This window comes from Dioscorea cayenensis, chromosome 5 (assembly GCF_009730915.1).
Source record: "Dioscorea cayenensis subsp. rotundata cultivar TDr96_F1 chromosome 5, TDr96_F1_v2_PseudoChromosome.rev07_lg8_w22 25.fasta, whole genome shotgun sequence".
Taxonomy (NCBI): domain Eukaryota; kingdom Viridiplantae; phylum Streptophyta; class Magnoliopsida; order Dioscoreales; family Dioscoreaceae; genus Dioscorea; species Dioscorea cayenensis.
Genome location: NC_052475.1, coordinates 22,372,113 through 22,391,131, shown reverse-complemented (window position 1 = coordinate 22,391,131; position 19,019 = coordinate 22,372,113). Strand labels below are relative to the sequence as shown.

The 19,019-nt window shown below is 29.5% G+C and overlaps 1 protein-coding gene and 1 long non-coding RNA gene across 2 annotated transcripts; one reads left to right on the top strand and one right to left on the bottom strand.

Moving 5' to 3' along the window:
• The first annotated feature begins 2,304 nt into the window (after positions 1-2,304).
• On the top strand, positions 2,305-7,821 carry LOC120262301. Its single transcript, XR_005536738.1, has 3 exons — positions 2,305-2,436; positions 5,889-5,939; positions 7,429-7,821. It is a non-coding gene; the product is annotated as an uncharacterized LOC120262301 (long non-coding RNA).
• A 7,281-nt stretch (positions 7,822-15,102) lies between these two features.
• On the bottom strand, positions 15,103-15,541 carry LOC120262303 (cyclin-dependent kinase G1-like). Its single transcript, XM_039270396.1, has one exon. It carries the CDS (start codon positions 15,489-15,491, stop codon positions 15,177-15,179), a length of 315 nt encoding a protein of 104 aa, XP_039126330.1. The 5' UTR covers positions 15,492-15,541; the 3' UTR covers positions 15,103-15,176.
• Positions 15,542-19,019: the final 3,478 nt, after the last annotated feature.

The following is a 19,019-nucleotide window of genomic DNA, read 5'->3' as shown; positions in this document are numbered from 1 at the left end:
TACAACCCCTAAAATGTTTTTCAAAACATTTAAAATACAACACAAGATTATAAATGCTTTACTCTTTTCAGTTCTATTACTATTTTATATATATAATTATATATATTATAAATAATATATGATATATATTATTTATTTATTCTGGTCTGGGCCGGCTCGGGTCGGTCAAAATTATTTGACTTTCCAAACCCAAATTTCAAAATTCAATCTAGCTCAAAAACATTTGAGCCTCAACCCAGCTTTTTTTGTCTAACTTTCTAAACCCGTCTCTATATTTTGAGCAGGGTCACACATTCTACGTCGCTCGACCCATGTCCAATTCCCTATATATATATATATATATATACCGCTTTATACATCATTCATTGTTTTACTCGAGATAGTTGAGCAATAAAAAAACAAAATGTATTTTTGTATCTAAATTAGACATAGAATATCATTACAACTTAAATATTGAATGATCATAAAAACCTTCTACATTGGTTTTGTTGCAAAATCAATATACATAAATATTTATATATCACACAAGTAATAAGCATTATTAGTGATTATTAATTCATCGATGTGAAATTATAAACTTTTTCAATAATGCTTATAAAAATATCCCATTAATATGCAAAGAGCACTGTGTTCTCATTCACGCTTAATTTTAAAATATATTTATATATACAAATAATTTTTAAATATATCTTCAAAAGCTATTCTAAAAATAATACTTATGTAAAAGAATTAATAAAAATGGTATGAAACTAAGAAACAAATAATATGATGGGAATTACTGGTAGTAGCACCTCATTAGAATGGTGAATGGGCAACTATAAGATTGAAACCCTTTGGCCTTAATACTGTATAATATTGTGCAAATAATATATTATACTAAAAATACTTTTTACACTATTCATTTACTGTTTGTTGGGTTCCCTATTGAGGGACCGTATTTTCACCCCTTTAAAAATTTATGACATGGAGAATTTATTATCATAACTTATAGTTCATAATATAATAAATCAGGCGCATGAAAAAAACCGCCATTGTCTTTATATATTAGATCCACTCCATATGATAAATTTTTTAGAGGGTCCATATGGTATTAAAACCGTGTAGCTCCATATATACCTGCATATCTTTTGACGGCACTTGTCACCTTTTATAAATAATAATAATAAAAAATTGACATACATGATGGCAGATTTTGTATATGAATGAAAATGCATATGTTTATTAATTAATCCTCATGTATAAATAAGTTTTTGCAATGCAAAAAATTTAATATATTTCATAATTAATAAGTTAGTTATTTAAAGAATAACCAATTACATAAGCAACATAGTTAAAACAAAAAAAGAAATTCAACATATGCTTGATATTTAGAATGAACTATATATATAATCTGGCATGTGGTTTACTATTTTTAGAAAAATAATATTTTGAATAAAAATTTAAAACAAACCTTTCTCCAACAATAATGAAGGTTTTTTTATTCTCTTTTTATACTTCATTTGCTAATGTAATTGGATCAAAAACTTTAAAAATCAAATATTTTTTTAAATCTATGGTTTTTATTTATTTATTATTATTATTATTATTTTTGTAGTTTATTGCATTGGCAGGACAAGCAAAGACACATTTGGAACAGTACATCATGATCAAGGAACCCAAAAAGGTCAACATCTTCTTCATTACTGAGCATCATTTGTATATTCATTTATCATAATAAGCACAAATTAAAGAACATAAAATGTTTTTAACACCCAAAAACAATATTTGTGCATATGTATTTAGAAAACAAGTTAATTTTTCACATAAATTTTTGTAAATTCCAATCAAGGTACATAAAATATTTTTTGATGTCTTACCTATAATACATGGTTATTATAATTATTAAAAAAATAAAAAAATATTCATTTTTGAGGCTAAAAGTAAAAAGAAAAAGAACTTGAATATAGTCATTTTGGCGGTTTAGATTTTTTTAGTCAACCGCTAAACTAGTTTTTTTAAAAATTTTTTTAATTAATTAATTAATAATAATAATAATATTATTATTATTATTATTATTATTGCGTGTAACTACAATGGGCAAAGGTAAAAAACAACTTCTTCATCGTATCATTCTATAGGCAATAATTAGTTAATTACCTATTTTTTTATATTAATTTTGTATGGCCAGAAGAATAAATATTATAATTCTAGATAATAAGTTAAATTGTGTTAAAATGTTGTTATTTTTTAAAAAAAGTATTGTTGGGAAAATTAGGTATTTAAATTTAACTTGCTTAATGAAAATATATTATCTGAATGCCATGCAGTTTGCAATATTTGCAAAAGCAACGCAAGCAAAAGGACAATTTAATTCCTCGATTGACTCGGATTGAGCAACGCAAGCAAATACACAAATTAATTCAAAAATTGACTCCGATTGTCAATAACGAGTTTAAGGTTGTATCTTTTACCTTCTTATATATATATATATATATATATATTAGAAAAAAATAAATTTATATAAAAAATACATTGATATTTAAATATTTAATTTTTATTAATAGTGATTAAATCAAATTTAAATAAAATATATAATGAAAATTAAAACTTTAAATTTTAAAATTCTCATGTTGTTTAGTGATATTAAAATTTAAAATGATTGATGTACGATAGATTTCAATATTGTGTAAAAAGAGCTTAAATGTTTTGGTCGTCTCAAAGATTGGTATTGATAAAATTGCTTGAAAGAGATTTTTTTAAAGTATATTAAAAAAATTAATTGGATAATATGCATCAATATTTTATCTAAGAATTGTAAATTATAAAAATAATGTTTAATTTAAATCAAAATTAATTAATACATACCATGTAATCAACGAGCGCGCTTTAAGATCTCTATTACGTTTTGAGCTTAACGCCTTAAACGCACTATAAGCGATCTCACACACGAGCGTTAATGCTTTGAACACGCCTCACCGCGATCGACGCAGATGAAGTAAAAGCGATGCGTAATATCGCCTCAATTAAATCATCCGACAGGCTAAACCCACACCACTCCACACGCCACACGATGACTCAAGCTTAACGCTCTCTAACCATTCGAACTCAAGTAGATTTCGACACATACAATGTAATTCACCACCGAGTTCTCTTATTTATTTATTTATTTATTTATTTATTTTTAAAACCATACAAATCAAATTAAAAAACGATAAACAAATTACAAATAGCGTGGTCCACCAGCAGTGGATAGAAAGCAAAAAGCTGATTAAAACATATGGAGATAAGAAAAGACAAAAAAAAGAGGATGGGGGACAAGGGCATGGGAAGAGGTTCCACAAGGTGGCAATAAGTCAGAAGTCACTTAAAGAAAGTTGAATCACTCATCTTCACTGATCGTCCTCGCCGTGGTTGGCATGCAAGGCCTCAATTACTCTAGGCTCTTCTTGATTTGTTGAGGTAATGTCTTCCTTGGCCTTTTTTTTACCTCATGAGCTGTAGATACTCATAAAAGGAACATATAAATAATCTTCTTAATAATCACATAAGAGGAGCAATTCTTATGGCTACAAAATGCAGGAGTTCCTTTCAAGCCAAATATACTAGAGGATGGCTCTAATTAGGAAGTCTTAGATATCTCTATGTGGAGGTCAAATCTTAAGTCGCTATTTTCCCCATGAGACATTCATAAAGCTAAGGTATATGGGTAGGCTGAGAACGATGTCCAGGTGATTCCAAATGCTCTACAAAAGGATACTAGATTAAGAAGTGATCCACTGACTCATTGTCTGAGTGATAGAAAACACATGGTTGTTGTCGACAGTTTATTACATTGTCTCTTAGCTAATTTTCCAACATCAGAATCTTGTTATTCAAGGTTAGCCATACGAAGATATTAGTTTTCGGAGGACAACCACTTTTACAAATAGTTCGAGTGATGTTACATTATTGGCCGCTATCGTTTAAAAATTTGTAGAAAGACTTAACCAAGAAAACTCCATTTAGTGAGATAACACCATTTAGAGTCACAACTTTTGTGAGAGGATTCCAAGATCAAGTTGTCTCACTGTAATAGTTGGTCATGGAGCATCAAACAACTTAGTTCAACTGATGTCACATAGTTCTCAGTTGTGGCTAGAGGGTGGAGTGCTTTCTTGAATTCTTATAGCTATCTATCCATCGCGGCTCCTCCCTTCAACCAACGATCCCTTTAGAAAAATGGTGGATGCCTTGCCTTTTAAGATTCGAGTTATACATGTTGTGAATGCAAGCACATGCTTCAAGATCCCATTTAAGAAAAAAGAGACACTTTTGGGATACTTAGCGAAGAGATCTAGGTTAACTGGTGCTGTAGTAGTTAATCAGATAACTTGAGACTTGCATTGGGGCTGATTTGTCGATATCTTCCACCACTATTTTCTAAGGTTATTGAAATCTTAAAAAAATGAAGTATACCCCAACCTCCTTGCATATACTCCTCCATCCTACCAACTCGGAGTCTGTCATGTCAATATATGCCCCAAACTAGTGGAAAAATCTCTTTTATTTTGTTAATTGCTTTGATGACCTAACTCAGTAACTTGAAAATAGGCATCCAATATGTAAGGAGAATGGACAACACTGAGTTAACATGAGTGAATTTGACTCTGATCGAGAGGAGTTTTGACTCCCACAAAAATAGCTATAGCCTAACTGCTGAGATCGATTGCTCCCAATCTTATCTATAGGGGGCGCCTAGCTAGATACTTCATTGCCTGCTTTGGTGGTTGTCTAACCCTAATGATAAAGAGCTGGCTCTTTTGAGAGTTTATAGCCAATCTTGATTTACTCTCAAACAAATATATATATAGAATGAACTAATGATACAAAGGAGTTCTTTCTCTTGTTATTTTGGTTTGTTGTTTTTTCTAAGCCCTAAGTGTCTTTTTAAATTTTTATTGATATCTAGCATTACATGATAGTATTTTTAATATAAATAATATTAGTTTTTTTCTTGATAAATAGCCCAGAAGAAGCATGTTTAACCTTTTTGTTTTTTTATACTGGACAAAAATTTTCAATATACAAAAAGTTAATGAATCGGTTGGGGGTCATTGTTGTTCTGTCATCCAAATTTATATTTATGCATGGAATGAGAAAATCAATTAAAAGCAATTATATTGCTTATTGCCTATTATTAATTTTTTTCTGCTATGTTATATAGAAATTCCTTTGAGTGAGATATCATAATGTTCAATTCATTTTTGTTAATTAATAAACTAATCACGTATTATATATGAATGTGCTTATGATATTTTCCGATAAATATTTCCTGTATTCTTCATAATAGGTTTTCTTTTTAATGGCATCATTCATTAAATTTAATAAAATTTATGAAACTTTATTTTGCTAATTTAACATTGTTGTCCTTGTAAATTTGATTGACAGAGAAAGGACTTGGAAAATAACAAAATAGAAGGCAAGATTAATGCATTTTCAAATATTAGTTTAATATTAACTTGATATTTAATGACAAATGTTAACGAGGTCATTGTTGTACTTTCACCCAAATTTATATTTATATATGTGATGTGAAATCAATTAAAAAATAAAAAGTAAGTTTAGTCTATTTTTTAAAGAGAAATTATCATGCATGAAGAAAATCTCAAGTTATAATCTATAATAAATAATGTTAATTATTGCGTATTATTAATTTTTCTACACTTATATAAAAATTACTTAAATGAGACACCCTAATTTTTAATTCATTTTTTTTCTTTGATTAGTTATGCTTCTCATATTTGCACATGAATCTATGCTATGTATGTTATCAGTAGTTTCTTTTAATAGTAGAGTTTATTAAATTAAGTAAATTATAAACAATTTCTGTGCTGACTTGACATTGTTGCCCTCGTGAATTTGATTAACAGGGGGAGGACTTGAGAAATAGTAAAAAAGAAGGCAACTATGCATTTTCGAAGGTTAGTTTAATGACAAATTAATTATTTAATTATTTGTTGTGATTAAAAATTTTCCATTGATCCAATCTACATTCATTTTAGTGAAGGGGTTTGATTTTTCCCAACTTTTTATGCTAGAAAAGTGCCACTTAATCTACTTTATAAAGTGGATTTTGAATTAAATACGTTTTAATGATTTTTTTTTATTGAAGCAAAGGGCGTGAGTCACCCCTATTACATTTCCTCCACTATTAAAGTTTTTTTTAAAATTTATAAAATTTCACTTAATACAGTGATATTCTTACTTTCCAACACCAACATTATTAAAATAAAATTACTTTACCTCACCTCATAGAAATGGCTCTTCTTTTACTTGCTCATTTTTGACTATTTCCCCCGAAATAAATAGCCAATGAAACTCTTGTTGGGACACACCCTGTATCTCGATTACTTCCTTTGTGCAAACAAAATTCACCTAAAACAAGTGAGACCACTCATAGGGGAAATTCATCAAACACATGAAGGGCATAACGAAAAATTGTGGAAAACCCCTCAAGACGAGGGGAAAAACCACCCGGACAAAATGTCCTACAATCTTCCACTATATCAACAATAATGGGATTACAAGCTTCTCTAATACACTAGAGGATCACATACACCATTAAAGAGTAACACACTCTTTAGTTCTAGCATTACATCATCAGCGAAAGATGGAATACGAGGAAATAAAGAAGCAATTACCAAAGGAGCACCAATGGAAGCCAAACCACTAGGTCACACCTTCTCTTGAGCAAGAGGATTGAGAAAAACCACCACCGTCTCAAAAAACCCTCTCTTCCTTTCTTTCTTTCTTCACCTTTTTTTATTGTTTTTAAACTAATTTATTTTTCTTCATTCTTTTATGTGAGAGGTAAGTAAGTTAAGTTACTTACCCATGTGACCCACACATAAGAAGGGACCCAAGTTGGGTTGGCCCAATTAACCCCAACAGAAACTTATCCAAAAAATTGACACCTATAGTTGTATTTTTTAGTCACTGTTAACTTTATTAATCTATATAGGATTATTATAATTCTTATTTCTAATGTTACAAAAATAGTTATTATTATTTTTTATATAATTAAGAACAAATTATTTTAAACATTTGCAACAACTACCTTGATTTAGTTAGCATAAACTATTACACAGTAGCCTATTATAATGACATTTAATTATAAATTTTATACAATCAAAACATGATAATATAGAAAACAATTTAATGAAAAACAATAAGTGGCATTCCCAAAAAATTATGTATTACATGTGTGCGTATCATAAACTTTTGTTGAATTAAACATTAGTTTATTGATGCGCTAGTGTATATAGATTTAAGATTTATTAATTTTTAAAATAAATAAACTTTACAAATGTTTTTTTTTTTGAAATAAAACTTTACAAATGTTAGTTCTTATTTATTTATTTATTTTTGAATAAATGTTAGTTCTTATTTATTTATTTTTTTTAATTTAAGTTTACCGACAAGTTGAAGATGGCTGAGGAACAATTTAAAAATTTTGAGACGATGGAGGAAGAGAGAATCAACCCACCCCAAGATGCGGATTAACAAATTAACCACTGATGCACAGAAGCCCATCGCAATTGATGTCATTATCTAAATCTGGATTTCTTTTTAATATACTATCTAATTTATGAGAGAATGCTGGAAGCTTAAAAGAAAAAAATTATATGTTTTCATTATTATATATTTTATACCAAGCAATATATATATATATATATATATATATATATTATAACTCCTTGGGAGTACTTCCGAACTCGGCAATCTATTATTCAGTTATCCAATTGTATTTCTAATATAATGACCCTTATGAGTACATGCGCATTTAGTGGCATTTTTATTCATTTTTTTTTATTTTAATGCCAAGTTTGTAAATTTTTTTTATTTTCTAATAAAGTGGAAAAATCACTTGTTAAAATGGATATCTCTTTTTTTAAAAAAAAAAAATTGGCAAGCCATCTTATACATAGGATTTCAGTACTTTATCAAGCTATACAACTTTTGGCGAAATCACTTCTTTAATCTACTTGTGATAAATAATGCATGAATTAGTTTGAATAAAGAAATTATAAATTATCGTACTAAATAACACTTTTAGCTATGTTTTAATTTTAAAATCATCCTAAAAGTTTATTATTAGTGATAATATTAAATTAATTTTTCTGTCACAGTGAATTATATAATAAAATAATTTCAAATTATTTTTCGAGATGCATTCCATGCTCCCAAATAATACACAAAAAGATGTATACTTTAGCTGACAGATCCGCTCTTTTGATCATCGTATTTGTACATTTCCGTTCTTTTTAGTCACTTCAGCTGACAAACTCCAGATGATGGACGTTTGTCAGCTGGAGGGACCAACATGATGGTAGTGTGCAAATACAAGTACTAAAAATTATGGATTTTATATTAAAGGAACTATAAGAGCGGAAAACACATAATAGAGTGACTCGGGCTTAGTATTTTCACCAAATTCAATGTGTCAAGATTACAGAATTTAGTTGAAAGTAATCATTGGCTCTAGGAAAGGTTTTGATAAATGGTGTCAAGTGCCCTCACTTAATAATTATTTTGAGATTTATCATGTGATTCACGCTCACACATGTGACAATGAGGATATGCCATGTGTTTCAAAAATTATATATCAGAGACTATAATCTCACAATCATAAATCCCCCGAACAGATGGAGAGTATGATTCCTCCCACATATGACACCCACATCAAGCATAGCGCATTTTAAATAAATATTAATATATATATATATATATATAGATATATCTATCTCATTAATAAATCTAGTGATGCTGAGCAAGAGTACTTTGGAAGTACCGCAAGCACAAGTTTTAAAAGAAGTGGGTTTATTTTTATGTTAGCGTATAAATATTTAAGATTGATTAATTTTCACGTAAATAAAACTTAGGGTAAATCAGTAAGTCACTAAACTTTGGCTCATTTTTCACTTTGATCATCGAACTTCAATTTGTATCAATTGGTCACTCAATTTTACTCTCATTTTCATTTGGTAGTAAATCAAGAGATTTAAACCTCCAAACGAATGACGTACTCTTTTCACGATACATGGACTTCTAATAGACTTAATAATGTGTCAATGGGAGGACTCGACTTAGATTTTTAGATAATCATATAATCAATTGGGGTTGAAATCCTCGATGATTACTGGGTTGAAATCAAATTAAAGTTGAGTGACCAAATTGATACAAATCGAAGTTCAGTGATCAAAGTGAAAGTGAGCCAAACTTTAGTGACTTACTAAAAAATTTACCCATAAAACTTACAAATGTCTGCTCACTTTTTTATTTATTTTATTTTAACACCCTACCAAAAAAAGAAAAGGAGAAATTGAACGAATATGGAGAGAGAAAAACAGAGCGAACCCCAAGCTGTGAATGTGAAAACCTCTCATGTATAGAAAAAAACAGACAAAAATGTTTGACACCTAATGTCATTATATAAAATCTAATTAATTTCAATATAATACCTAATCCATGAGAGAATGCTCAAAGCTTAAAGGAAAAATTTTTTTATGATGTTTTCATTATTATATCTTATATTTTAACACTTCTTCCTAATTCATTATTAATTAATCTAATTATAATAAAATTACCATTTTATTCTGACACATATATATACATATAATTTGCACCAGTTAATTTGTATGAATTTGAACAAATTTATAGAGACAAAAAGCAAAACACATTAATGTTGAATTAGTTCATTAGAGTGGAGGAAAGACCTGGGATTATGTATGTGAATATTGTGAGTTTTTCACAGGTTTTTCTAATTATTAACTTCTGCAAGTAAGGTTGCACCTCACTACACCATAATGGGTATTTAGCGGCGTTTATTTTGCGGTGCTTTTTCAAACGCCACTATATTTAGTGACTTTAGCGGCGTTTTTCCACAAAACACCACTAAAAATAATGATTTATTGCGTTTCCTCGCAAGTGCCACTAAAGATCTTGTGATTTAGCGCGTTTACGTAAAAAACGCCTCTAAATTTAGATGTTATTAAATTTCAAAGTCATAAAATTTATATTTAGCGGCGTTTTTTACTAAAACGCCACTAAAGTCATAATACAATTAAATTTCAAAGCACAAAATTTACGTTTAGCGCGCTTTTTATAAAAAACGCCCTAAAGTAATGTAATTAGTGGCGTTTTTAGAAAACAGCACGCTAAATTCTCGATATGATAAAAATTTGAAACTAATAAAATTTATATTTAGCGCGTTTTTAAAACGCCATTAAAAATCAGTACTTTTAGCGGTATTTATGACTAAAAAGCGCCGCTAAAGTTATGATATAATTAAATTTTTAAAAAGCTAAAAATTTAGATTTAGCGCTTTTTCAAAAACGCCCGCTAGATAGTAAAAATATTTTTATTTGAAAATTTATAAAATTAAAAAATTCCGTGGCGTTTGTCCCAAAAAAGCGTCGTGAAAAATCTAATTTTTTTAATTTAAAAAATTACAAAAATTAAACTTTAGCGCTTGCTTTATGCATAAAAAGCAGCCGTCAAAAATTTATTTTTGAAAAATTCAAAAATTTTGCGTGCATCTTTTCTGAGAAAAATTTGAATTTGACACCATTAATTTTAAAATTTTTATTTAGCGGCTTTTTTTAAGAAAAACACCGCTAAATACCATCAGTTTTTATTTTCTATAAATACCCTTTGATATTGAAAAAAAGTGTGAAAAATGATACTAAGTTATGATGAAGAAGATGAAGATGAAGATGAAGATGAAGAATGTGATGGCGATGATGACGACTCAATAAGAAGACGATGACGATAAGAAGAAGAAGAAGAAGAAGAAGATGATGATGATGATGAAGAAACTAGAAGAGGAAGAAACAAGATGTGAAGAAGAAGAAAAAGAGGAAAAAGAGAAAAATAATAATAATAATAATAATAATAATAATAATAATAATAATAGATAATAATAAAAAGATGAAAGAGAATAATTTAAAAAATAAAGAAAAAAATCTAAAAATAATAATAATAATAATAATAATAATAATAATTAGAGTAGTTGTTTTTTTCTTTAAAAAAATCAGGTTAAAAATTTACATTAATTTTTTTAAATTATTTTTTTAAAAACGCCAGCTAAAAGAACAGATAACGCCCGCTAATTTAGCGGCTTACAAAATAAATGCCGCTAATATAATTGGTAAATTAATTATTTTATAAGGTATAAAATGCCGCTAAAGGAAATAAAAAACGCCGCTAATTTAGCGGCATTTATCTTGAAACGCCGCTAATTGCTTTGGGACATTGCCAGACACTATCTTTTGGCGTGCTTTTGCCCCGGCGTTTTGTGAAATCACCGTTATGGTAATTAGCGGCGCTTAAAACGCCGCTAAATGTTAAAAAGCGCTAAAGACCCATTATGGTGTAGTGACTACCTCATGACAAACTGCTCTTAACAAAACTCCCCCATGTTTTTGGTACAATTTCATGAACCTGCGTAGTCCCTCCTTTGTGCTTGGATGTAATTTTTGTTATTTGTGTTTTAGAAGTCACATTCTCCTTCTGTTTATTTGCAAACATCAATAGATCATTCTGCGAAAGATCTATGTAAGCAAGCGATGGCGGGAACCAGGAGGAATATGAAGGGGTTAGCTTGACTCAAAAGAAGCTCAAAAAACAAATTTTTATATGTATGTATATATATATATATATATATATATATATATATATATATATATATATATGTAGATTTAGTCAAATGACATGTCATTACTGTCTCGATCCATCCAATTTAACCAAAAACAAAAACAAAAAAACAATGAGGGCTATAAAGACCATAAAAGACAGTTATAAATAAAGATTGAGCAAGTACAATATATATTTTTTTATAAATATTTTTAAAAAATATTTTTATATGTTATATCATAGTTACAAAAAAATCAGGGTCAAATAATAAATTTTAACAAAACTTTTTAAAAAAATATAATTTTTTTATATTATATAAATTAATATTTTTAAAAACAAAAGGGTATAAATAATAGATTTTTTTGAAAATACTATATATAAACTACTTTGTAAAAATATTAATAGGTCAAATAAAAAAGTTTTTGTAAATATTTTTCAAAATATTATATTTTAGACTATAGTATTAGTTTGGAAAAAAGATTGATATTTTTAAAAAACTAAAAATAAAAATGAGAGAGAGAAAAATACAAAATGAGAGAGAGAAAAGTACTAATTTAGCGGCGTTTATGTAAAAAACGCAGCTAAATTCTAGATGTATTAAATTTCAAAAGTCATAAAATTTATATTTAGCGCGTTTTTACTAAAACGCCACTAAAGTCATAATACAATTAAATTTCAAAGCACAAAATTTACGCTTTAGGCTGCGTTTTATAAAAACGCCCATAAAGTAATGTAATTAGTGGCGTTTTTAGAAAACACGCCTAAATTCTCGATATGATAAAAATTTGAAACTAATAAAATTTATATTTAGCGGCGTTTTTATAAAACACCTTTAGTATCATGTACTTTTAGCGGCATTTATGACTAAAAAGGCCGCTAAAGTTATGATATAATTAAATTTTAAAAGCAAAAAAATTTAGATTTAGCAGCGTTTCCGCTAGATGGTAAAATATTTTTTATTTGAAAATTTATAAAATTAAAAATTCCATGGCGTTTGTCCCAAAAAACGCCGTGAAAATCTAATTTTTTTTTTAATTTAAAAATTACAAAATTAAACTTTAGCGCCGTTTATGCATAAAAGCACCGCCAAAATTTATTTTTTTTGAAAATTCAAAATTTGCGGCATCTTTTTCGAGAAAATTTGAATTTGGCACTATTAATTTTAAAATTTTTATTTAGCGGCGTTTTTCTTAAAAAAACCGCTAAATACCATCAGTTTTTATTTTCTATAAATACCCTTTGATATTGAAAAAAGTGTGAAAATGATACTAAGTTATGATGAAGATGAAGATGAAGATGAAGATGAAGAATGTGATGACGATGGTGAGTCGAAGAATGTGATGACGATGGTGACGACTCAATAAGATGATGACGCGATAAGAAGAAGAAGAAGAAGAAGAAGAAGAAGATGATGATGATGATGATGATGATGATGAAACTAGAAGAGGAAGAAACAAGATGTGAAGAAGAAGAAAAGAGGAAAAAGAGAAAATAATAATAATAATAATAATAATAATAGTAATAATAATAATAATTTAAAAAGAGAAAGAGAATAATTTAAAAATAAAAGAAAAATCTAGAAAATAATAATAATAATAATTAGAGTAGTTGTTTTTCTTTTTCTTTTTTTAAAAAAATCAAAGTTAAAAAAATACATTAATTTTTAAATTATTTTTTTAAAAACGCCCGCTAAAGAACATATAAACGCGCGCTGAATTTAGCGGCGCTACAAACTAAAATGCCGCTAATATAATTGGTAAATTAATTATTTTTATAAAGGTATAAAAATGCCGCTAAAGGAAGAAAAACGCTGCTAATTTAGCGGCATTTATCTTGAAACGCCGCTAATTGCTTTGGGACATCGCGACACTATCTTTGGCGGCGCTTTGCCCTGCGCTTTTGTGAAATCGCCGTTAGGTAATTAGCGGCATTTAAACGCCGCTAAATGTTATAAAAAAGGCCGACCCATTATGGTGTAGTGACTACCTCATGACAAACTGCTCTTAACAAAACTCCCCATGTTTTTGGTACAATTTCATGAACTCGCGTAGTCCCTCCTTTGTGCTTGGATGTAATTTTTGTTATTTGTGTTTTAGAAGTCACATTCTCCTTCCCATGCTTATTTGCAAACATCAATAGATCATTCTCGCGAAAGACCTATGTAAGGCAAGCGATGGCGTGAACTAGAGGAATATGAAGGGTGCTTGACTCGAAAGAACTAAAAACAAATTTTTGTATGTTCTTTATAAAAAATCAATATATATATATAATATTGTAGATTGATCGAAAATGACATATCATTACCTGTTCGATCCATCCAATTTAACCAAAAACAAAAAAACAATGAGGGGCTATAAAGACTATAAAGACAATTATAATTTGTTTTTTTAAGATTGAGCAAGTAAAAACATAAACAATATATTTTTATAAATATTTTTACAAAAATATTTTTATATGTTATATCATAGTTACAAAAATCAGGGTCAAATAATAAATTTTAACAAAATTTTTTAAAAGTATAATTTTTTATATTATATAAATTAATATTTAAAAAAACAAAGGGGAGAAATAATAGATTTTTGAAGAAAAAATTTTTTTTTACTAGATAAACTACTTTGTAAAATATTAATAGGTCAAATAAAAAAAGTTTTTCAAAAATATTATATTTTTAGACTATAGTATTAGTTTGAAAAAGGATTGATATTTTTTTAAAAACTAAAAAAATAAAAATGAGAGAAAGAAAAATAAAAAGGAGGGGGGTGCTTCTACCACTAGCCTCTCATATGTTTGTATGTATGTATGTGTATATAATGTTTAACACCATTAATTTGGGAGTGCTACACACCACTAGCCTCTCATAGAAAAGAATTTACTATGTCAGTTTTCGAGTGGTGCCCTAAGAAGTCTGCCTCGAATTTCTTGCATAGCTAGTGCAAGTATCCACAATAAACAAATCTTAAAACTTCCATCATGTCGACTGACAGGTGGAACTGTAGACAATGAAAGAAAAACGCATACGTCTGAAATCTAAGGGCTTCATAGTATTTGCTAAAGAATATTTGGTTTCTTCCAATAATAATTGAATGTGAAGGCAGATAATTACTACCAATGAAATGTATTGTGTCTGTTTTGATTAAACCAATAAATTTCTTCAATGATATATATATATATATATATATTATTTAGAGATATTGAAAAAGTTAATTATTAATTTGACTGTTATAAAAGATTAAATCACATTGAAAACGCTATTTATGAATTTTAAAGATTTGTCAAAAGATAAAATTCTTACAAAATTAATTCTATATATATATCCTTTGCTTCTTCATATTAAACGCACAAAGAAACTAACCGAGAATCAAACTTTTGATGTATAAAATAAAAAACTTTCATTAACTTAGGTTAAAAGTTTCCAACAACTTTTTACATATACGACTTCATATGAATATCAAACAAAGAAATAAAAAAGTGTTGCCATATACATATATGTACTTAACGACGAAGGAAATAGTAAAAAATTTAAGCTAAATCGATATGAAAAGATCACTGAACCATCCATGGTCGAGAGCATCCTCTGCACTAATCCTCTTCCTTGGATCCACCTCCAATAGCCTCTTCAACAGATCATACCCTGGCCTTGATAGCTTCGTCGGCGGCACTCTCAACCGGAGAGTGTTATACCTCGCCGGGCCACCCAAAAAATAGCGAGCCATATCCAACTTATCCAATCCCGGCCATGACTTCAACCCAATCGTACCCATCACCATGAAAATCATATCAAGCTGATCAATCTTCGACTTCCCAGGAAACAATGGCTTCCCCGTCACCATCTCCGCCATAATACAACCCACCGACCAAACATCAATAGCCGCGGTATACTTCTCATCTCCGAGAAGAAGCTCCGGCGACCGGTACCACTGAGTAACCACAGTCTGCGATAACAAATCATATGCTGTTCCTTCTTCTTCGTAAAGATAATGAAAACGCTTGCCGAGGCCGAAGTCACAAATCTTGAGCTGCCGCATGTCACCGACGCCGGTCAAGAGGAGGTTGCCGGGTTTTCAAATCACGGTGGAGAATCCCATGAGAGTGAAGATAAGAAACGCCTAGAAGCAGTTGAGCATGAGCTTCTTCACCATGGCTTCTTTCAAGTTCCCTGACGCCAAAATCAAGTGAGTCCTGAGATCCGTGACTGCCCGGTCCATGACGATGAAAACAGAGTGGAGGGCATCATCGATGATGAATTCTCTGAAACGGATGATGTTCGGGTGGCGACACGATGATAAGATGTCGATCTCGCGGAGAGAAGTGTAAGGGATGTCTTCAATATGATCTTCTGCATAACGGACGAACGTGGCTTGCTTGACGGCAACTCTGTGGCCGGTTCTGAGGTCTATGGCTTCAAAAACACAACCGTAGGCTCCTTTGCCAAGCATCTTCACTATCTGGTAGTTTGCAATTGTGCTTTTTCCGGCGATAATCGGGCTTCAAGTCGTCCACTTTCCAAATCCATAGTCTCCATTGATATGGGATTTTGTGTGCGCCATGTCACCGAGAGCAAGAGAGAGCGCCATGTCACCGAGAGCGAGAGAGCGAGAGAGAGAGAGCAAATGGAAAATTTGGAAAGTTAGTTGTAATGATGAGATTATATAGTATTATTTAAGTGGGAGTGTTTGAATGGATAGCTTGGAGTTGAAGGGATATTATTATTTTTAGTTTAACTTCTAAATTTCTATCTAATATCATTTTAGAAAGTTAGAAAAAAAAGTTTAAAAATTTTGGAATTATTTTTGGATAATATTTATATTTAGTAAGGAATATCATGACTTTATAATTAACACCTTTTAAATATCAATAAAATATATTAGAAATTTAAATTTTAAAGTTTACATTTCAATCTAAACTTATTTTATAATGATGGTCTTCACAACAGAAAGTTTAAAATTACTATTGTTTTTAAATTATTCTCTATTTAGTTATAGTATAAATTTAGGAAATCATTTCATAATTTAAAAGACTTAAAAAAATCTATTTATTTAGTAATTTTATGATGTAAATCAACTTATTTTAACTCTAAATCTTAATCTTGATACAACTCTAATTATATGTAAAACAAATTTTTATATTTTTATTTTTATTTAAATTTATTTATAACCATGGGCTTCAAAACAATATATATATATATATAAATTTTTCATAAAAAGGATAATAATCATTTCGAATTTAAAAAAAAAAAATCGGTTGTGTATCATGGATCACTTGAAAGCCCAAAAGTTTTTGACCCAAAAAGGCTTTTCAATATATAAATATAGTTTTTTTATAATTTTATTTTTACATTAACTGATAATGCATTTGAATCTAGAAAAGTCCTTTTTATTCAGGGAAATAATCCTTAGAAATTTCTGTTTCTAAGGAGGACTAATTAAGGAATATGCAGTTAATGCCAATAACATATAAATATATAATCCAATGACGTCTAGGTAGATAACAACAAATGAAAATGGATATGTTTCTCAAAACCAAATGCTTCAATAAGTTATCTATGTGTGTATATATATATTTAAAATATATTATTTCAATAAATTATACATTTATCTACTTTTTATCTAAAAGTGAACATAGCTCGCTTTTTATATTGTTTTGTAGTATTGTACTACCTAAAGAGAGATTTTTGATTATTATTTGTTCTACATTGTTATTATTAAAAAGCATGAATTATTGATTTGAGCGTTAAAAACACATTAACTCGCTCACGCTGAGTGGTTCAAATAATTAGAGACATTAACACTTTGTGTAGCTAGCGCATAGAATGACTGAGAGTTCAAATTCTCGTTGAAAAATTAATTCAAAACTGTAGTAGAAATACTAATATGTGATTGTCGCTTTTTAAATATTAAAAATATTATTTATAAAAATTTATAAGAAAGTGAAAATTAAACCTTTCCCCGAAAAGTAAACAAAAATCAACAAAGAATAAAAATTCAATGTATAATTACAAATAATTTAAATATATTTGCATTAAAAATTCTCCAATGCAACACTTAATTTATGTATATATACGCTTCAGTAAGTCCCTAGTTCCGACTCATCATATGATGCCACGCTGCCCACATAAAAATTAATTACAATAGAAAAATAAATAAAATGGACATATGGCAACATGCGATAGGCCGAACTCCGTGGACTCTGCCTGGTTTTCAAACTAGGAAGTTGAACTCTCCATGCTAACATCAAAACAAATTATAGTCACAAAAAAGTTGGCAACAATTAGAGGAAGAAAGGATCACGTAGGGCATGCTTGAGAGCGGCCTCTGTAGTAATCCTTTTCCTTGGATTCACCTCCAACAACCTCTTCAACAGATCATACTGCCTTGATAGCTTCCTCACCATCACTATCGGACGGAGAGTGTTATACCGCTTAGCAACCCAAAAATTGTGAGTCTTACCTAACTTATCCAATCCTCGACATGACTTCAACCCAATTGTACCCCATCACCATGAAAAATCATATCAAACATGATCAATATCGATCCCAGCTCAAAGAAACAACACCTTCCTTGTCACCATCTCCGCCATAATACATCCCCCCGACCAATTATCAATAGTCGAGCTATACTTCTCCAAGAAGGAGCTCCGTGATCGAGACCACTTAGGTACCCATAGGTATCCGAATTATATTGTTTCAAAACAATAGAATTAAGTAAAAATCATTAAGTAAATTCATGAAGATCTCCCAATTAAACTTGGTACGATACTCCAGCAAGACACAACAAGAGTTCCAACATCATCATGCAAAATCTGAAAATCATTTCAAAACAAAACCAATACATCATGTAAGAGTTAAAAGAAACCAACAAGGATTAGCTAGGTTAGCCCACTCACTTGAAATCTCTAGCTTCCCTTACTTCAAAGGATCTAGGAAGAAACCAAAAGAGATGGAGACCGGATCTAGGGTTAAGATCAACAATTGCATTAAAAAAATTAAGGAAAATCCAATATTTACTTACCAATAACACATGAATCAAAATATTGAACTATAAAAACTCAAAACCAAAGCTTTAGTTTTTAGTTATTTGAAAAATCTCTAATACCACTTAATTTGTCACGCCCCAACCCGCCTAGTTGACCCTACAGCGAACAACGGGCCGTAGACCCATAGGGCGTGAACCCTATAAGTCTGCAAGGCCTCAGAACCTGATTCAGAGAAGATAAAAATAAATCAATGAAGTTACAAAAGTACTTTTACAACTTAATATTATTCAATAATATAAAAGAAAGAGTATTTTCAGAAAAATTTTCGAGAAAGCTGCCAACACTAGTGGATCCATCCTAGCAATCGGCTCGAACATCACTAGAATTAAGCACAT

Excerpts from the sequence above, each read along its gene's own strand:
- LOC120262303 (XM_039270396.1), bottom strand. The coding sequence starts at position 15,491 with ATGGCGGAGATGGTGACGGGGAAGCCATTGTTTCCTGGGAAGTCGAAG.